The following is a 22,322-nucleotide window of genomic DNA, read 5'->3' as shown; positions in this document are numbered from 1 at the left end:
AAACAATCCTATACAATAAAAGATCCTCCAGAGGAATTTTCATACCTAATCTCAAGCTGTACTATAAAGCAACAGTAATTAAAACTGCATGGTACTGGCACAGCAATAGGCTGGTTGATCAATGGAATTGAATTGAATACCCAGAAATGAATCCACACACATATCGTCACTTGATTTTTGACAAAGAAGCCAAATCCATTCAATGGGAAAAAAAAATAGCATATTCAACAAATGGTGCTGGTCTAACTGCATGTCTACATGTAGAATAATGCAATTGGACCCATATTTGTCACCATGCACAAAACTCAAGTCCAAGTGGATTAAAGACCTCAACATAAAACCAGAAACACTAATCAGTTAGAAGAAAAAGTGGGGAAGAGCCTGGAACACATTGGCACAGGAGACAACTTCCTGAACAGAACACCAACAGCCCAGGCCTTAAGGTCAACAATTAATAAATGGGACCTCATGAGGCTGAGAAGCTTCTGTAAGGTAGGAAACACTGTCACCAACCCTACATCTGAGAAAGGTCTAATATCCAAACTATATAAAGAACTCAAGAAATTAAACACCACCAAACCAAATAACCCAACTGAGAAATGGGACTCAGAACTGATCAGAGAATTCTCAACAGAGGAATATTGAATGGCTGAGAAACATCTAAAGAAATGCTCAACCTCCTTAGTCATCAGAGAAATACAAATCAAAACGACTCTGAGATTCCATCTTACACCCATTGGAATGGCTAAGATCAAAAATTCAAGTGACACCACATGCTAGTGAGGATGTGGAAAAAGAGGAACGCTCCTTCATTGCTGGTGGGAGTACAAACTAGTACAACCACTTTGGAAATCTATCTGGCACTTTCTCAGAAAAATGGGAATAAGGCTTCCTCAAGACCCAGCTATTCCACTTCTTGGAAAATACCCAGAAAATGTTCCACCACACAACAAGGACATATGCTCAGCCATGTTCATAGCAGCCTTATTCATAACAACCAGAACCTGGAAACAGCCTAAGTGTTGCTCAGTTGAAGAGTGGATAAAGAAACAGACTTTTTAATATTTATTCTCTCTGCAATATTCTTTCTCAGTTTACTTACAATTTTTGAATATTGCTTCCTCACTGTTAATTTTTAAAATATGCTTCATGGTGCCATAGCTGGGTTTTATGAAAATATCTTACTGTTCTAATTACAGTGACTGGTGCGATGGAGCCTGTATTTAAAAATAATTGCTTTTAATATATGTTTAATCCCAAGGCTATTAGATGTGTGAGTATCATGATAGGAAGAATTTTAAATAAATTGAAGACTGGAATAAGTAAACTTTCTCATCTAGGGATGTCCATAGTCAGTTGAGTGCTTTCTTAGAATGCACAAAGACCTCAGTTTGACCACAGCAACTCATATGTGAGGCATGGTGGTGCTCGCCTACAACTCCAACACAGTAAAATCAGAAATTCAAGGTCACCCTTGGCTGCATAGCAGGTTTGAAGCCATCATGGGATATTTGAGGTTCTGTCTTAAATAAATTAAATAAATCAACAAATAAATAGATTTAGATGGCATTTCATTTGAATCCACTAACTTTCTGGTTTACGTGTTTGTTTCGCAGGGGAAAGTGGCCCAGACAGCCTGTATGTCAGCCTGCAAGCATTTAGCCACGTCCTTGATGCAACTTTTGCTAGAAGCAGAAGTAAGGCAGCTCACTTTGGGAGCATTGCAGCAGTTCAACCTGGATGTCAGGGAATGTGAACGTAAGTCAGCGACCCATCTGTGCATGCTTGTTTCATAAGCATTGTCCCTGATGTGAAAGAAATCTCAACAGTTTTAAGTCTGTAGAATCAATGTGTCTCATGGTGTCAAAAAATATCTGGATTGTAAAGGTCTCTTACAGGACATTTTGTTTATTTTAATTTTTTATATTGAGTTTTTAAAGTATGTTTTAATTGAAATAAAATTATATTTCTTTCCCCTCCCTTTTCTTCATCCCTCCCTCCCAGCTGCCTTCCATTCAACCCCTTACATGACCCCCTCAACTTACAAGTTGATAGCTTCTTATTCTTTAATGATTATTGTTACAAACGTGTGTGTGTGTGTGTGTGTGTGTGTGTGTGTGTGTGTGTGTGTGTGTGTGTGTAGCTTCCCACAGTGTACTTGCTAACCATAAGGGAGCTCATCCCTAGGAGAGGCTAATTCGCCCAACAGTCACTATTGCCTGTAGTTATTGTACAGAAGTGTGACTGTGAGATGCTCCTAGTTCCTTGTTAACATGGCCGTTTGGTATTGCCATTGTTTTGGTCTTGTTTACGCATCTATCTCTAAGAGCGATTTTTCACATTGGACTCCCTGGTATTCTGTCCATCACAGTTTTTCTGTCCCTTCTTCTCCATGTTCCCCAAGCCATAGATACATGAGCAGTATTGTAAGATGTATCCCTTTAGGCTGGTCTCCCCAAGATCTGTTGATCTCTACATTATGACCAGTTATGGTTTTCTGCAGTGGCCTCCATTTGCTGTAAAGATAAATTTATCTGTAGGTATAAGAATAAGGCAGTACGTGCAGTTAATTTCGAACCCCTTCCCAGATCTAGCCAATGGACTGGACGCTCTCCACAGTTGAGTGGAGAGTGGGGTCTGACTTTCACACAAACTCTGGTGTCCCATATTTGACCACGTCCCCTGGAGGGGGAGACCTGGTGGCACTCAGAGGAAGGAAAGCAGGCTACCAAGAAGAGACTTGATACCCTATGAGCATATACAGGGGGAGGAGGTCCCCCTCAGTCACAGTCATAGGGGAGTAAGGGGAAAATGTGAGGGAGGGAGGAATGGGAGGATACAAGAGATGGGATAACAATTGAGATGTAATATTAATAAATTGATAAGATGTATTTAAAAAAAGAATAAGGCTTAGAATGTGGGACAGGTTTATGTTGGTCTAGCAAAGAGAAGGCGGAAGATTCCCTTCTGAAGTCATTGACCTCACTGGCCCTAGGAAGCTGCCAAGGTTTCCAGTGTCAGGCACGATTTCCCTTCTGTTGAGTGGGCCTAAAGTCCAGTTAGACAACTGCTGGTTGCCACGCACATGGACCTTTTTATCCATATCTTTCCGTGCTGGTAATTGTAGTGATTCATAGGTGTTGCAGCTGGGTAGGACTGTTTAATTGCTTCTCTGCATTTGACACTTACATTAGCAGTCAGTCTGTATCCTTTGGTGGTCTTTTAAATAACATTCATAGGGTTTCCATTTCCAGCCATCATAAAGTATCACCATAAACATCTGTAAAATTAGGCAACCATGTGAGACCGCTATGTCCATGCACTGAACAACAGGCCATACAAGCTGTGGCCTTACTGAGAGCAGTAGTACAGAAGCTGCTGTGTTTGCCTTGGCTTTCACCTGCAAATTCTCTTTAATAGCAACACAACAGCACTCTGTCACCAGTAAAAACAAGACTACAAATCTATAGGGGGGTATAGAGCTGATGAGCCAGCTGGGATATCAGAGGAGGGGCTCTGAACATCTGCAGTAGGGTGCCACTGGAGCCTTTGGTCACCAATAAGTTGCCATATTCAGAACCCCTGTGATGCTTGACAGACAACAGGGTAGACACTGGAGTGTGGGAGGTGGCTAGGAATCCAGCAACCAGCGACCATTGTGTTCTCCCCGTGAAACACCTTGTGTATCAATTGGGCCACAGGGTAGTGCAGTTCAGGCTCCACAGAAACTGCCAGCATCTACCTTAGTTGTATATAATTGTTGTCACAGCATATTTTGAAGTGTGTGTGTGTGTGTGTGTGTGTGTGTGTGTGTGTGTGTGTGTGTGTGTTTTGTAGAATGGCTAAATTGAGCTGATAAATTGTATTACTCCACTCTTTTTACACTTCAGATCTCCTTTCAGAGTTTTTTAAGAATATAACATATTGCTGTAGTCACCATGTAGTACCATAAATCTCTTCACCTTGCTGCCATCAAACTACAATTTTCAGTCCTCTGATCTATACTTCTGCAGTACCTCCTCTCCCCTAGCCACCATCCCTTGCCTTCTCCAGTTTTCATTTTTGAATTTGGCTTTTCTAGATCCACACTCAAGTGAAATTATGCAGTACTTGTCTTTTTGTGCTGTGTTTATTTCACTTAATATAATGGACTCCAGGTTTTGCTTTTTGTCCTGAAGGCAGTTTCTTTCTGTGTAAAGGCCCTGTAATGTTCATTGTGATGGAAGCCACAGTTCCTTATCTCTTCACCCAGGGATGATAACCTGGGTTCATTTCTAAGCTGTTGTGTACTGTGGAATATCTTTGGATAAAATTTCATTTTCTCTGGAGTAGATCAGCTGCTACATAGGAATTCACATTCTGCCAGCGTGCAGCTTTGTTTCCTTCATGCTCTCTCTAATTCTTCTCTGTTATCATATTTTAATTCCATGCTTTATTTATGCATTAATAATGCTTTGCCTGCTTGGTTTTGGGAGTTGAACCCAGTGCTCTGGAAGAGCAGCCAGTCTAAGTGCTGAGCTCAGCCCTCCAGCCTCTGTTGTCTGTTTAATAATAGCTAGTTCCACAGATGTGCAGTGACAGTCTGTTGTGGCTGTGTGTATCTCTAGCCAGTTCTGACTCGTTTTGTCACCCATCTATCACCCATATCATCTTTTGAGAAATGTCTGTTCAGATCCTTTGTCCATTAAAACAAAACAACAACAGCAGCAACAACAACAACAAAACCTTACTCTTTTCTTGCTACAATTATTTGAGTTTCTTACATATTTTTAAAACCAAGCCAGGGGCAATCGTGCCCTACCTTAATTAAACCTAGCAGCAAGACTTGATGCCACTCTGAAAGCAAAACAAACACTCCGGGAAAATCAGTCTGTTTTGAAGAACACACGACACACTTTCAAACATATAGTATCCACAATTTTATAGCAAAACAAAACAAAACCCCCAAAAACTCCAAAATCCCCCAACCAAACAAGCCCAATTAAGTCGTGTACAAGGAACTCCAAAATACAACACATAACAGAATTTGAAGTAAGCAGGAAGTATTAATGAGCCTACTAATGATACAGATGTAGAAATGTGTGCTATACATTTAGTAATTTTGAAAGTAACATGTTATAATTTTAGCTACCAGAAGGTAAGAGGCAGGAGCATTGTAAGTTCAAGTTCAGCCTGAGCTGGGCTTCATAGTGAATCCCAGGGAAATCTGATCTATGTAAGAAAAACGTCTCTCAAAAAATAATAAATGACTAATAACATTTTTCCACATTTAAGAAAGGGTGCTGACTTTTTTTTTTTTTTTTTTTTTTTTTTTTTTTTTTGAGAAGCTTAAAAACCTCTTTATCAGGTTAATCACAAAGAAAGCCACACAAAAGCATAGTCAGATTACTAACTAAACAGAATAAGGAAAAAAAAATCACCAAAGTGGGAAAAGGCATGTGGGCTACTTAGAACTTATTATCAGAAACATGCAAATCAGAACACTGTGCAGTGACATCTTCAAAGTGCTAAAAGAAAAAAAAAGAACCTGTCAACGTAAGTAAAGTTCTGAATCTCTCAAAAAAAACAAAACAAAACAAAACAAAAAAACAAAAAAACAAAAAACCTACAAAATGAAAGCTAAATAAAAGTATTTCACATACACCGGAATTGAAAGAACCTCTTGTCATATTCATGCCACAACAATTACAGAAAGCAGATTTTTAGGCTACTGGGAAATGATGTCATGTATCACGCCAGTTCCGTGGTGTGGATCCATTGTTCAGCTCTCTCCAGCAGGGCTTCTGCCATACCTTCTCCTAGACATATGAGGCTGTGTCACTGAGAGACGGCATCTCTCTCAGGTTCTGCGTCTTGAGGATAGACAGGTTTCTGACTTTATAGCTATCAGTAGAATATGGAAGTAGCAGCCCTTACTGACTCGTGAGACTAGGCCTGGAGAGAAGATACAACATCCCTGTGCTCAGTGAAATGCTGCTTCTAGAGTCCAAGGCCTCCATAACATTGGGAAGCCAAAGCCAGCTCATGTAGAGGGACTGCATTTAAAAAAAAAAAAGGCCTGAGTGTGTATGCAGAGACAGCAAGCCTATTTCCTTCTGTCTCATTGATTTATGAATCTCTTCCCTTTAAGGTTAGCTAATTTGCTGTTATTTTTAAAGGAAGGTAGAAATTTAGATACCTTAAGATTTTATTCTTTCTAATATGAACATTTTAATATTAGGAATTACTCTTGTGATGGACTGAATAAAAATGGCCCCCACAGGCTCATAGGCAGTGGCACTATTGGGAGGTGTGGCCTTGTTGGAGGAACTGTGTCCCTGGGAGTGGGCTTTGAGGTTTCAGATGCTCAAGTCAGACCCAGTGTGACAATCTCTTCCTGCTGCCTTTGGATCCAGATATAGAACTGTCGGCTTTGTCTTCAGCACGGTGTCTGTCTGCGTGCTGCCATGCTCCCTGCCATGCTGACAATGGACTAAACCTCTGACTGAAAATCAGCTCTGAATTATTTTTTTAATAAAGTTTGCTGTGGTCATAGAGTCTGTTCACAGCAATAGAAACCCTGACTAAGACAATTTTTAAGTTTGTGTCAGCTGTATTCTACATATTTTGTTAGATCAATTTTTAAATTTGATTTGATGTGAGTCTCTACTAGTTTTTCCCCATAGTTCTCATCTTCTTTATCCTCTCTGACACAAGGAACATTTAAATAATAGCTATTCAAATAGTTCCTATATCTCTGATTGACTGTGTAACTGTGTTTTCATAAAGCTAGGAGGCACAAGGGACAGAGGGAGATACAGTGAGCATAGTACTGAAAAGAGAAACATTTTGGGAAGAGTAGTGCAGAATGAGAAAAATGTCACTCTTAGAACTCCATCCTCAAGTACATCGTACTTAGACAAATGAACAACTTCTTTTTGTGGGATCTTCAGTTGTGTCCATAACCTCAGCCAGAGGCAACGCTCCATTCAGAGGTAGAGTGCACTTAAGAGGTGGGAGCACAGTAGTTTGCTAATTATGTCAGAGAGGTTTCTAGCTCCCAAGAGCTGGTAGTTTAGCTGGAAGGCCATGTAGTGTTGGAACAGCTTCAGACTTAGTTCAAGTGCAGGGCAAGCACTCAAGGGCCTGACAGTCCTGCTAATAAAACTAGGATCAACATTCTACTCAAGACGACTTGTGGTGGTTTGAATAAGAATGCTCCCCATAGGCTCATATGGTTGAATACTTGGTCCCCAGTCAGTAGCACTGTTTGTGAATGATGAGAGGTGTGTGATGGTGGCGTGGGTTTTAAAGTTTGGAAAGCACGTGCCATTCCCGTTTAGCCCTTCGTGCCTGCTGGTTGAGGATCAAGATGTAACCACTCAGCCACTGGCCCAGCGCCATGTCTGCCCTCCCTCTTGCCTGCCATGTTCTTCACCATTGTGATCATGGAATCTAGCTAACCTTTGGAAACTGTAAGCCCCAAACAAACTCTTTCTTCTATAAGTTGCCTTGGTTATGAAGTCTTATCACAGCAACAGAAATATAACTAAGACATGATTGAAGGAGCCTGTCACTTTTACTGAAACTTAGCATCAGCATTTAGCTTGAGACTAACCATTGCAGGGCCTGACACCTCTACTAATAAACCTAGCATCAGCCATGAAAATCTTTTCTATGTATTGAAGAGCCCCAGAGCTTCATTGATTTAGGATTTAACATTTCATTTCTGACTGGCAGTAATTTATCTGTCAAGAAACTTTCCATGGACATTTATTTCCCTTGAAAAGAAAGAAATTCTATTCTATGCCTTTCCCTATACCACCCCTTCATTTTCAGATGCTCAGTGGTCTATAAAAAAATCTTAAAGAATTGATACATAAAATTCAAGTAGTTAGACAGAGGCGTATAAAAGCAGCCCAGTGACAAGTTAATTAGCACTTGCAGTCTTCCTACCCACTGGTGTATTGAGAGGTAGTTTCTCCTTTTTTTCTGTGAGTCCTTGGAGGAAGTGTCTAAGTCCTGAAAGAAAAGTGTGGACATGATGGAATATGAGTGTGCACCCACTGATTGACTCTTTAAGGCCTGGGCTGACACTTTCTTGATCCAGAGCACAGAGAAGAGTCAAACATGCTAGTATGACCTGAGAGACTATGCTAGGATAATGTCATCTTAGTCAGTGTGACAGAATAGATACAGTAATCTCTTTCCTTTAAGTTGACCACACTGGCAAATTATTTAGTGCCTTACAGTCTTGTTTATAAAATGGGAATAATTCCTAATACTGTAGGGATGAAGTTAGCCTTAAATAAGCTAATATCTCACTGAAGGGGCTTATTTCACTGACTGGTAAATGCTCTGTTACCTCAGTTATCATCCTCAGAGCAGGAGTAGCAGTAAGCTTGTCATGTGGAGAGACTTCCACAGGTTGTTTGAATATTGTCTAGAGTTTGCAACTCAGTTAAATGTGAAGATGCTATCTAGTTTACTATAAAAATTAATGTGTGCTTCTTGGTAATAGTCTTTAAAACTTCTTGGGTTGTTCCTGAAGGTATGATCCATAACTAATGGTGGTCTACTTCCCAGCTTGATACTTTTATAAGAAATGACCCAGTAGCTCCACTGTTCTTACTGCCTCGATAGTCGACCTTTGAAAGAGTAATACTGATAGGTAACTCTTACTGGCAGGCCTTCAACAAGTACCAGCAAGGAAAAGTTATTAAGAAGGCATGAGATAATTATGTTTCGCCTTTTAAAAAGTAACAGTGAAGCCTGGGTTTTCCTGCTGTGTATAGGTATCATCTTAGATTTCTATATTAGTTACTCTCCATTTTGCTATCATCAAATACCTGATAAGAAGCAACTTAAGGGAGAGAAGGGCTTATTTTGACTTACAATTTGAGGTGATACCGTCCATCATAGCCTGGGAAGGTGTGGCAGCAGGAGTGTGAGGTTTCTGGTCACATTGCACCTGCGGTTAGGAAGCATTGCACAGTTGGGAAGTGGGACCAGCTATCAGATCTGAAACCTTCTCCCATGCCCAGAAACTCTCTTGCTCCAGAAAGGCTCAACAGCTTTCCTAATCAGTGCTAGGCACAAAAGCTGTAACAGTCTCCAACACTGTAATCTGAGATTTGGTGTTAGAAGTTAATTCAGTAACCTGTCTATTTAGTTAATAAACTTTATGTGGAGCTCTTGCTCTACAAAGTACTGTGCTGGACACTGTAAGAACAGATGCAATAGACTTCAGAGAAGATAGTAAAATGCTTGCATTTGTGTTTCCAGAAGGGACTTGGATATTTCAGGGGGTTGAGAGCAGTCCAAAGGCTGTTTTAACTCCTAATGGAGACGATTTGGGTCTGAACCAACAGCTTATTTAACCCCTCTAGGCAGGAACCTGGAAATACAAATTCCTGTATATCCTCATACAAAATCAAGTGAATAGATATGAATCTGTTGGAGTTGATTTTTTAAAAGGAACATTTCTTTATGCAAATGTCTATATATTATTTTATTTTCCATTTTTCTGTTGTAATACTCAACTTCCTAAATTATTTAAAAGATTTGAAACATCAAATACACCAAATAATGAAACCAAGTGCCTGTTACATAACTATCATTACTGTATTCCACTATTTTCTATAAACTTTTGCATATGAATATCTGAACAAGAAACTCACAAAATACATATATCACCTGAATTATCTTAGTGTTGTTCATCCGTCTTGTTGTTTTGGTTCTCAGTGCCTGGTGTAACTGGGCTTCAGCTCACTCTGGGAAGAAGGCAAGGGCTCCATAGTCTTCTGTATCACCATTCTTATCTTAGTAACCCTTAGTCTGCAGGCCAGGAAGACTATTTTATTATTCTTTTTTAACATATACACTTACGTTACTACACATGAATAAAATAAACTACATATAGCAGGAAGATCCACGAGACAATCAGGAATTATATAAATGTTACATTCATAGTGATTTGGCTATTTGTATTTGGCACACTTGAAGTAAACCTCTTTACTATATTTCTAAATTTCTGAATGAAAATCAATGTCTATCATATCTCATCTCAATGAACTTAAAACATCTATCATGATCTAAAAACATCTTAACCCCTAACCAACTAAACTTAATCGTAAGACTAAACTATCTGGTCTTCAACCCCATCAGAGACTTGACAAGGAATAAAACTTACATACCTCAGTGACCCAGAAGTGCAGGTCAGCACTTCCAAAATGAAGAAATGACTGAGACAGTTTTCTGCCTGAACAGTCACCCAACACTCTATAACGTTGGAGCATCATCTTCAGCCTTCTAGCCTATTATATCTGACAGACATATTTGCGAGGCAGGAACTATTGAGGATTTGCTTACCTTTTCTTGGCAGAGTTCAGCCGTTGACTTTGCCTGCATCTAAGCTTGACCATTTTTAGGCAGGATTCTGTCTGTGGTAGAAACAAGGACATTTTGCCCAGTGGCTGGTTTGCCACATTTGAAGCCAACTCCATAAGGAGGTTCTTTGATGCTCATCATCTTCTTTGGAGTAGGCTGGGTGTTGCCAGGAGTTAACTTGTCTTGTCAAAGAATCTTTAGAATAACAAAAACATCTTTAAATGCTATATTCTGTAGGCTCTGAGGCTTTTAAAGACCTTACTTAAGTATTTTGCCTTATATATCTATAGAGTCCTATCTATCTGTTAGAGCTAGCATATATCTTCTTGTGATAAAGTTAGACTAGTATTTGACATGACCATGATTGTATTACTTCATTAACCTAAGTAGGCTGCAGCACCACTTTCAAGGCATTGGAAGCAAACCTTGTGTTATAATTGAGTTGCATGGGCATAATACCTCATGTTAGAGTAGAGTAGTAGCAGTTTCTCTTTTCTTCTTTCTTTCTTCAGTAGGTATGGCTACAGGAGCAGAAAGGAAAGAAAGGGGGATATAGAAATATAGAGGGAGAATAGAACAAAAGGTAGATTATTAAATCTACTCCTCAACTCAAGGCCTTAATTGCTACTCACAAATAAGGTTATTTTTAACTCACGGGTATAGAATTTTGTATATTGATACAAAATAAGTGTAATTCTAATACATTGGTATAGAATTCAAATCTAAGATTATTCCTCAAACACACACACACACACACACACGTGTGTGTGTGTGTGTGTGTGTGTGTGTGTGTGTGTTTCTACTCTATTCTACTCTAATATGAGGTGGAGAGTCTTCTTAATCTCAAAAGACAATAAATGTAAGATCTCAGTGAACCCACTTCGATATAAAAGAGTAGCAGAACACTATTTGTCATTTATGCTCTCTGATGGAAAGATGAAGTTTCTAACACCCTAAAGAATTCATTTGGGTGCAGTATCAGTCTCCAGGAGCTTCTGCACTTTTGACTATTTCCATCTCTTCATATATATTCACTAAAATTAATGTGTTGAAGTCTCTTTGTCTCAGGTATAATAGTCACTGTGTGCTACTCAGGCAAACCTTAATGGACCTGCTTATTTTTTCCCTGGATGTTAAGAACTAAGGATCCTTTGTAGAAATATCCCTCTGAACTGCAGGCACTTAGTTCAAATATGTGCTAAGTGCTGTAACTGTGCCCATTTTAAATTTTCTCCATTACATGTATACAGCTGCCCTTGACTTGTCTCTTAAGTTATTCTCCCCAAGAGTCTCTGGGCTTAACTCATTTGTAACCTAACCAATATATTCCTAATGTGAGGAAGTGGGGAGAAGGAGGGCTCTCGATGTAAACTGTCCATCTTACCTTCTTCCTCTAAAGAGGGAGTTCCTTAAATAACAGCTAAGACAGAGCTGCCTCAGTCAAGCAAGCAAGCTAAGAAAGTAACTATTAGCTTGTACCATAAATCAAGCCTATACACTTGGATGTCCTATAGTAATTAAATTGCCATTCAAAATTATGTTTAGTCATGCAGAATGCATAACCACCCAGTTTCTCATTTCTGTTCTGATTCCCCAGAGAACTCATCTTTTCTCTTAGATATATTCTTTTTTACTTTGCTTATTAGCACAGAGCACTTTGACTTAGATACTAATCACAAGACAAAATGCTGAAGAGACAGTAATAACGTCTAGCAAAGACCACAGAAAGGAAAGCTCTAATAGCCCAAGGATCAGGAAGCACCGTAGCTCAGTCCCTATGCATCGGTCAAGAGAATATGGCAAGTTTGTGAAGGCAGCTCAAGCCAGATCCTTTACTTCCTGGGTTTGCATGTTGGCTTCTTCCACTAGCCAGCTGCAGGCCATAGTGGGGCTCCTTGAATTTTGCTGTCATAATTCTGTTTAGGTTCTTGATATAGACATTTTTAGATCATACGCCGCCCAAAGATAAGCAACCACATGACTTACATTTCATCGCCTTTACAATCTATAGATTTCAGCCAAATCTAAGTCCTCCAGTGTTCCTTCCTCTGTGGAAACATAGTCCCATGTGACTTAAGATAATACCTTGGAGTATGCACATTTCACAACTTAGTGTTCATCAGAACCTTTGTCTGCCATCACCTGCTAGCTAACTCCAGCTACACTACTTTCTCTTTTTCTTGGTACTTCATTCCCCAGTAATAATCTCTTTGGTGTATTATTAGAGTATGCTTTTTAATAACTCTTATTAGTCACTGTGCTGTGATACCAAGAGACCTGAATAGTGTACAAACAGCAGGAATGCGTTTCTTAAGATTCTTGAGGATGGAAGGTTAAGATTGAGGTGCCAGAGTTTGATTCTGTTGCCACTGTGGCCAGGATGAGCCTCCCCAGTGTTCCCTGATGCTTTTCTGAGATCACTAATCATGCTTTTGCTCTATGGCTTAATCTCTGCAAATGTGCAGCCACACAGGAAGGAGCTGCACGGAAAGGGCCACACCTGGATTGGGGACAGTTCCAGGGTAGAGGACAGCGTGTTTTAATATATAACCTTGATAGTGCCCAGGAGAACAGCAGGCTGTGCATTATTTAGGCCAAGGATCATGTCCGTCCTCTCCATCTTGCCTCTTTAGTACCTAGCATAATAGTGTCTGATACATAGTATTTGCATAATAAACGATTGTTGAATTGCTAAAGTGATACAGCTAACAACTCATTCAGTTTCTGCCTTGCTTCTTTCTTCTCCAAGGTTGGGAGTGAACAAAGGTATGTAGTTCCCCAGGCAGATGGTATGTGATGTGAAGAGCCAGAAAAAGATGTGGCTGGAATGCCAAGTTTTGTACGTTGGTGAGTGGTGGTGCCCTTAGTGCTCATGCCCTGCCCGTCTCCTTGTGGGCTCAAAGGCCTCTGTTGCTCTAACAGGCAGTTCTTATTGCGACAGCTACATTGTACTTAAGAAGTAGAACTCATCATGACAAAAACAGATTTTCCTTTGAGTCTCGGGTCTGCAGTTCAGTAGGTAGGCCATGCTCAATTCCTCTAGACCTCACTGTGCTCCTTTGTGAGAGTGACTAAGTGATTTTCATCTTAGCAGGTAGAAAACTGCATCAGCCTTCACGTTGTTCCTGCCTTCACCCGCACTGCAGAGTCCTGGCTGGAATCAATTCACTTCAGTTTTGCCACCAACTAGCTATATGGCCTTGGGTATTCATTGCTTATGTTTGGACTTTGGCATCTTCTTTTATAGGATGGGAAAGTCACATTAGACTATTTTAGGATTTCTATTTACTTCCAAGATAGATTACTTATAAGGGGAAATTATGTGAGTATCTTTTAATGTCTGCAGAAAATTGTAAGGGTCAGGAAAGATAATGTATGTGAAATTTCATAAATCAAGCATACAAATATTTATAATTACTAAATACATATTGAATATGTTGATAATATTTTCTGTATAGATACATGTGGTGCCCTACCCTGTAGGGGATTTCCATTAGAGTATAAGCAGGTTTCGAGTAACCCCAGCAGCTGTTTTAAGTTCAGTGGCTAGTGAAACAAAATCAGGCTTGTTTGTTTGTTTGTTTGCTCAAGAGAAACCATACATGTAATTTTTTAAGAAAGGAAAATCTTCTTAATTGTTTGTTTGACTTGGGCTAGTGCTGGTCAGAGCAGTCAAACCATCAAGACAACTGTGTGTTACACCCTGGTGGAGATGTCTGTGTCGTGGGTGAGGTCAGAGTAGTCACAAAGACATGTTTGCTAAGCAGTCCTGAATCCCAGAGCACACTGTGGAACAGATTTCCTTTGGCACTTAGTGTCCAGCACATGCGTGGAGAGAAACAGATTGAAAAATAAGAAGTTTGCTCTCTGAGAAATAAAGTAAATCTTGGAAAGGTTTATTTCTCTAGCTGGCAGCACCACTTCATGCTATGAACAGTTGCATTTACTGCCTTTCTAGACACAGTCTGTTTTGACACTTAACCCAGAAGATGCCTTTGAAATCACAGGTGGAGTGTTTGTTTCTTCTTCACCTATTAAAATAAAGTAAGGTTTGTGGAGAGCCAAGTGGCTGAAGTTTAAACCTTCTTTACCAGGTTAAACAAAATTAAGTGAGGCCCCTTTTATTAAAGAAAATGCAAAGCTTGGAGATGCAAATTCCATGCAGTAGCCTGCTGGGACACCCAGTGTGTTTCAGTGCCATTAATTCCAATCCCCTTAGCTTCTGTCTTCAGCCTCACCAGCAAATTATAATTCAGAAACACACACTCCCTTTCTGCCCTTTTCCATCAGAGAAATATGAAGGTCAGAAGATTGATGATGGTCTTCAAGTTTGTATGCAGAGAAATAAGCTTGTTTTTATAATTTGCAGTGCTCTGCACATGTGAGAATCTAAGGGTAATTAGTTGTTATTGCTTTAACATGATGAAGACAATAACTTCTCCATAAGAAAAGCTCCATGGCTAATAAATTTTGTCTTCTGCTTGATTGACTGGTTAATGGAATCAGAAAAGTGTTTTATGTCTGTGCTTTACAATACTGCTTCACTCCCTTCTGGAAAGGTTTATAGCTGGTCTTTGTTTTGTTTTGTTTTTTATCATTTGTTCCCCTTCTTCCTCAGTTTTATTCTGTATTCTTATTTCTAATTCTCATTTTAATGCCTATATGTGTGGAAACTTGAAAATTTGCGTGGAGAATCATCAAGCTGTTGATGGTTTTGTATACAACCACTCTCAGTGCATTGATTCTCTGTGTCACTTCTCTGTTGGGGTTTTATATTGGCTATTTTATGTAAAAATCCAGACTTGGAATTTAAGTGCAGTGGGAATGCACAGTAGGATGAAAATAGTCCTAACATTATCTGACATCAGTTTTCTTAGGGGTTAGGTGTGTGTGTGTGTGTGTGTGTGTGTGTGTGTGTGTGTGTGTGTGTGTGTGTTTTCACTTTAATCAGCCATTGCAGGCACTTCTTTAGAAACCTGGGCTGTTTGGCTCTTACCTGCCTCATGAGTTCCTGCCATAAGCCTTTGTTTGCTGCTATCTTTCCATGCCCATATGGCTTGCTCCTGCAATACTTTTATGGTTTATCTTTCTTAGCTATGTGAGCCCAAATAGAAGGCCTCCTTGCCATTAAAATGGCTATGTCACTTCTCTTTGACTGTGGGTGATGGACCCTGTGCCCTCTGGCAAGGCCTGACTCAGACATGGGTCACTGAGTAGTGCCCACTCAGCAGTTATTTTGGTTTTGGGCTGAAGTTCCTTGAATTCCAGGAGATAAGACCCTCTTTGTTTCTCTGAGTCTACTGCCAGACATCCAGCCACTTGATAGTAGATGCTGCCAACCTGAGCAGTGGGGGTAGGCAGCCTGCTCTCCCTCAGCATGGCCTGAGATGCCATCCTGTCAAGAAAATGGAGACGAATCGTCCTGCTCTGACCGCGTCATGCATCACTGTCAAGCGCACTGCTGCCTTCCAAAGATGGGCCAGCGCAGACAAAGTACCTTTTCTGGTGGCAGATGTTACCTTGGATTGCTCGTGGGGATATTAGTGATGATGAGAACAAAAGGCCCACGGCATGAAGGGTCTTAATTCCCCAGTAAGCTTTTTATGTGCAGGCTTTCCTCAGACCTGTACATTCTGCCTGGTTGGGCCTTTGTGATCACCGTCTCATCTCTGAAGGTAGTGGCTGGTTCCTCTGTGAAACTGTGTAGATATTTTCTTTCTTGTTCTAGTGAAAGGCCTCCTGGGGCAGACAGACAGTGGCAGTGCAGAGCCCTCTCTCCCACTGAGAGTCTCCAGAAGACCGTCTTCCTGCTTTAGGATTTGAAGGGGGATGGACAGGATTTTTAAAGGCTGCCTTTCCAGTCTTGATGTTATTTACTTCATTCTCTTCCTTTCTCAATTACACTCTTCTAGTTTTCATTCCCTATTTTTTTCTCAGATTTGAGACATGTTTTACTTTGGGAAGTGTCAGATACCAGAAACTTCACAAAATTTTATTTCAAAGATGAGATGGCAGGCATATTATGATTGTGGCTACTTCCTTAACCCTGACTCTGGTCCTGCATTGACTAAAGTACATTGTCTTACAGTTTGCAGAATATATGATAATCAATCTCTCAACACTTTTCACTGTTTTTTAATTAAATAAATTGAGTTATTACTTTAAAAATGTACAAACTTAGTTGGAAAGCAGCCAAGAGTTTTCACTAAAATGCCGGTAAACAGTAGTGCATCTCAGCCGTCTTAGCCAGGGTGCTGACCAGGAGTACAGCATGGCCACTTCAGTGCAGCCTTGCTCCCTGCTGAAACTGTGCCCTTTCCTTAGTTTTGTTGCCCTTCCACCAAGCTGTGTGTAACTTCTTCCTCAGGCCAGAATTGCCTTATGCAGGGCACACCAGTCACCCAGGAATATTTGATGTGTCCCTGTTCTATTGTCGACCAGGGGTTATGTGGTAGTTTATGCTATATGTGTTTTCTTTTTCTTTTTTATGTTTTTTAATTTATTTATGTGTGTTTTCTTTAGCTTCACTTAGTGTTGTTAGGGCTTACACCAATCGTTACTTATTTTGATTGGTCTTTCTTATAGGGTACTAACTAGAAAACCATTTTAAATATTATATCTTTAAAAAATAAATTTTGATTATTGAAACTTGATAGACTCTTGTTCAAATCTATAAGAAGACTTTCATTGCATTTTATTGGTGTTTTGTTTGTTCATTTGGTTTTTGGAACTGGGTGTGCCAGACAAGTGCTTCAGTAACATTACAACCCATCTATGGCTTTTCAAGGGACCAATGCCATTTTGCAGCAATGTGTTTATCTATGTGTGATAAATATGGATGTAGAATTTTACTAAAGCTTTTAAAAGGAACCTGTTCTAGGTCTCAGCAGTTAAAGACCTCATTTCAGGTCTTCTGTGTCATTACGTCATCTGGCTAGTCAGCCATTGCTGTTAGAAATGCTTCCGTTCTGGTTCTCTTAAACTGTTTCTTTTTGCATCTCTGTCTCTGTGTCCCTCTCTTTGTTTGTGTGTGTGTGTGTGTGTGTGTGTGTGTGTGTGTGTGTGTGTGTGTGTGTTAAACTACCTTAGCATTTCATTCTCATATTCCTAAGTAGTTATAAAATATTAAGAAAATATCATAGCTAACAATTTTTTCATTTATAAAAGTGAAATTTCCAAACATAATCATTGTGTAGGATTTTTAGAGGACTGCCCACAATATTTCATAGTAATGGGCGGCCTATATTTTGCTACTGTTTTCTACTGTTTTTCTGGTCAGAAGAAGTAGTTACAGTAGGGTCACTGGTTGGATTGGTATACAGAGCCTGTGTTGTTTCTTTGTCTGACCAGTGAGTAGTTGTAAATTTTTAAGTCTCCGTCTCTTTTTGTCCTTCTGCCTGAATGGGCTGGGATAGAATGTGCAGGTGCCTTCTATGACTGAGTTAGCCATTTACCTGTGAGGAGGTAGTTTGAGGAAAAGTTACTGATGTTGTTAGTCCCCACTCCCAAGACAGCTCATCATACATATGCAAATATTTCAAAACCAAAATCTGAAACATGTCTGGTCTCGGAGATACAACTTATACTAAAATAATACTTGTAACACAACATTGATTTGTTTCGCGTGTACCTTCTGGAGAAGCTAAAGTAATCTTTCTGCAGTACTTTCGATGTAGCAGACTCTTGGCTGTGGCTGTCATGTGAGGACACATGTACACTCTTCCACTGAGTTATGTTAACAACCGAAACCCTTCAAATTTCAGGTTTCCTATTTTCCAGTTAGGGATGCTGCGTGAATGTGTCCCAAATGATAAAGGCTTCTTGAAGAGGTTCCAAGGCCTGCAAACACAATGTTTTACCAAGAAGGGCATCTGAGAAAGAGCATGTTCTGGAAATATCATGATAGAAACTATGGTTTCTAGAGTTGATTGACTGCATGGACAATAAAGAAAGTGAGCAGGTGCCGAGACTGTCAGTGCGATGTTGTCCTCCTTTGCGTTCTCATTGTTAAACCTGGAGATGCTGGCCTGCTACATTTTAAATAACAGGAAGATTTTATATAAGGCACCAAGAACAAAGAAACAGTTCTTAACTTTTTTAAAGCATCAATAAAATTTGTGTAATGACCTAACATTCTTTCTGTCTCTCTTCCCGTTTCTCTCTGACTAATGCACTTTTTTTTGGGGGGGGGGGAGGATTCAGCTCCCTTTGTGTTGTGTTCTGTTTTACCTATTCCCAACAGTCAGACTGCCTGAGGCCTGCCCTTCCCTCTGAATCCCTGGACTCTCTGTCAGATGTCTCCTGTCAATGGATGGAAACAAGATGTAGCATAATCCCCTGTTCTGGCAACTAACCGGGAAGAAGGGCAAGGTTCTCCACTCTCCCCTACAAAAGCATTTTTGAAGACTTTTTCAACAAGGACCATTTTAAAGACAGAAGTGCCTTTAATACTTGAAATGCTCATTCATCTCCTATGCTTCCTACTACTTAAGGTTGTCCTTAAAAAGGACCAGTCTGCCGTGGGAAGAAATTGCTGTGGACCTTTTTCCTCAACCCTAAATGCTTCCTAAGTGCCGCTGCCTCTCTTCCAGTAGTGTCTGGAGAGCTAATGTCTCCACCTCTCCAGGGCACCTGCACTGCTCAGCCACCTCTGGCCCCTCCCTCACTAAAAGCTCCAGCCTAGAGCATTTGGATCACTGGCCGAGATTCTTATCTTGTCTGTGTTTTTATGTTGTTCTTTATTTGTTTGTAAGAAGAAGAAAAAAAGGAAAAAGTAAACTGTCATCCTAGATGGAGCCATGTGCCTGTTGTGTGTTCTAGTGCTAGCTCTTGACTGCTGAAGAGAAGTGTATTAGCCATGAATGCAGAGTGGCAGACAGTGTTTATGCTGAAACTGCTCCACTTGGAGCATTTAACATAGGTGTTGGATCATTGTTTTAATACCTGACATTATAACTCTCTAGATAATATGAGTCCCAACCAATTCTAAAACAATGCCACAAAGCAAAGAAAGAAAACTAGAAAGCATAAGATGTTGAATTCCTTTAGGAAAGACAGAGGCCCTCTTCCTATAAAATCCCAAAAATGATCTCTGGCAGTGAAATTTCTAATGTCTTTAAGCATTGTGATTCATTGGAGGAAATGCTGATATCTGCTCGTTTCCAAGTCTTTTTGCTTTTATATTGCTTTTGCTAGAAAAAGTGTGGCTACAATCTCAAGGTTAAAATGAACACTGTATCCAAATGTGCTGTACTTAGTCTAGATTGAATTTGTGTTCTGACTAGAATTCTCTTATTGCTTCTGGGTGGCTCATGATGCAGTGCTATTTATATCCAGCAGCAAGGGTTAATGGAGACCCCACAGACTGAGGAGATTCCTGCTGGCCTGCCCAAGTGCAGACTCTGGGGTAGTATCAGTCTTCCCTCAGCCACCTGCACTTCTTCCAGCTGACCACAATATCAGGGCTGCCTTGTAATTCTCCCAGGCTTAACAACTCCTAGAAATTACTGGAAGTTCTGTCCCACTTAGAATTATAGCTTCCTCCTAGAGGCTACAGTACTTAGAAATAGGCCAACAGGAGAAATGTGGATCTTTCATGACCTTACCTTAGGGATTTAGCTCTTCCTTCAACATATTAATATATCTAGGAAGCTATACTGAGCCTCAGTGTCCAGAGTTTCTCTGTGGGTTTCACTGCATAGGCATGTGTGTTTAAAAAAAAGAGTGCCCACATGACTGAACTCAACCTCTAGTCCTAGTCCCAGGCCTCTCACTAGGAGTTCTGGGGAAGGACTGAAAGCATGATAGAAAATCAAGTGGTCCTCTGACATAGTCAACCCCCCACTTAAAACTCACCAAGAATGCCCCATGGGTTACTTTGGAGGGAGGAGGAGAAGGAGGAGGAGGAGGAAGGAGAAGAAGGAGGAGGGGGGGAGGGAGAGGGGTGGGGGAACATAAACTCAAGCACTGTCAGAAGGAACTGATTATGAATGGCGAAAGATACTACTATCATTGGGAAAATTCCAGAGCTTTGAAACTCTATTCCAGAGACTGGGATGGAAGGCCAGACATGTTCTTTTATTATATCACCTCAAGACCATATTTGACTCCCATTGCATTTAAGCAAGTTTGCTGTTACAGCTGTGATATCTGGATCCAAGAATTTACTTGATTGGCCATCAAGGGCTGGAATTTAGAGTAAAGAGTCTGTGGACTTCCACATTATGAAGATAGATATCCATAAATGTAAGCCAAAGAAGTGTGTCAGCTGCCTTCAGCTTGGAAAGAGCTGTGCTGATTTCTTTTAAACTTATCTCATTGAACATGAGAGCATCCCAAGTAGAGCCCACCTTAGTCATTTCTATGGTGTCCAGCTTTGCCCGTGAGGGTTTTTTTTTGCCTTTGTCATCATCATTATCATTATCATCACTATCATTGTCATTGTCATCATCATCATTATTATTATTATCTTATTTAATACATTCCAAACATAGTTTCTTCTCCATCCACTCTAGCCCAGATGCACTCCTCCTGTGTTTCCTTTCAGAAAAGAGCACCCCCCCCCCCAGGGATATCCACTGATTATGGCATAACAAGATACAATAAGACTAGGCACAAACCGTCCTATCAGGGCTGGGCAAGGCAACCCAGTAGGAGGAAAGAGGTCCCAAGAGCAGACAAAAGAGTCAGAGATATCCCACTCCCACTAGGAGTCCAACAAAACCATATCCAAACCATTCATATTTAAATCATACTAATTTTGATACTTTTATTTCCTTCTTCTGCTTCCCACAAGATTTTACTGTTTATCTCACACTATCTTGACCTCTGTGTGAGCCTTGGCTGGCCTAAAAGTGACATTCCTCCTGCTGTGGCCTCTCAAGTGCTGGGATTGCAGGTATGATGCACAACTTGAGACTCTCAGTGGTCATCATTTATTTTATATTATTTACCTGTGGAATATACTTTGCAGTTGTAGCTCAAAGTTGTTACTTGGCTTGAAAACTAAGGCTAAGACCTTTGTCCAGAAGCATATGTCATTAAAAAATTATCACTGTTGTTTTCAAAAGCAATTTCTATTTTCAAAATTGCCGTGAAAAAAAAAATAAGTTATATACGGAAAGGCAAAGTAGGATAGAGAGAGAAGAATCTAGGAAAGCATAGAGGGAGAGCTGGGGAGAGGTGACGTGAGTTTTCCCACAGACACATGGAAGAATAAAGTGTATACCTTTGTCATGATCTAACAGGTCATGTTTACAGTCCATATTCTGAGAGAAATTACTTCTACTAGGAACTGAACAGACCTGCCAGCCATCCTCTGAATGTTCACCATCTCAAAATTCATAAAAATTCTAACTCAAAGGGATTAGAAGGTGGGACCGCAAGCATGCATTTGGGACATAAGGACAAGATAGGCACATTAGGGTTAAAGTCTTTTCCATAGGGTCACCAGGGAGCTCCTTCACCCTTTCATCTTGTGAGTGCGTGGTGTGCATCACGGAGCGGGCCATGCTGGCCTCTGAGTCTGCCAGGGCATGGGGAAGACTGCCAGCATCTGGGACTGTGGGAGTAAGCTTCTGTTGTCCTGTCTCCGTACTCTACGGACTTGTCACATCATCATGAGTGGAATTAGGCCAGAAGAGTTGTGAGTTATCACAAGCATTCACCTCGGCTCTGAGCCCAGCCAATACGGAAGCTCCTCCTGTTAGCCCGGAAGTTTTCTTAGGTTGCTCTCCTGCTTCACTGTCTGCTCGTTGTTTACCCACTTCATTTTTCTGTGGGTTTGTCGCCATTAGGGTCTCAAGCAGTGTTGCCCAGTATCATAGCTGCCAAGCATAAATGAGAGCACTCAGACCTCGCTAGTCAAAGCTGATAAATCTTGAAGGTATAAAATACCAACATGTGAAAAACATATAAAGATCTCAATGTTGAAAATAGATTTCATTTTGAAATTT

General features: G+C 40.4%; 1 protein-coding gene across 1 annotated transcript in view; it reads left to right on the top strand.

Moving 5' to 3' along the window:
* Nucleotides 1-22,322, top strand: part of Exoc6b (exocyst complex component 6B) — a 440,601-nt gene that overhangs the window by 297,182 nt on the left and 121,097 nt on the right. Inside the window, exon 19 of the mRNA XM_051154822.1 lies at nucleotides 1,617-1,758. Within this exon, the coding sequence (XP_051010779.1) occupies nucleotides 1,617-1,758 (142 nt within the window). The remainder of the gene's footprint in view (nucleotides 1-1,616; nucleotides 1,759-22,322) is intronic.

Source organism: Acomys russatus, chromosome 13, assembly GCF_903995435.1.
Source record: "Acomys russatus chromosome 13, mAcoRus1.1, whole genome shotgun sequence".
Lineage (NCBI taxonomy): Eukaryota > Metazoa > Chordata > Mammalia > Rodentia > Muridae > Acomys > Acomys russatus.
This window is presented reverse-complemented; position numbering and strand designations above follow the sequence as displayed.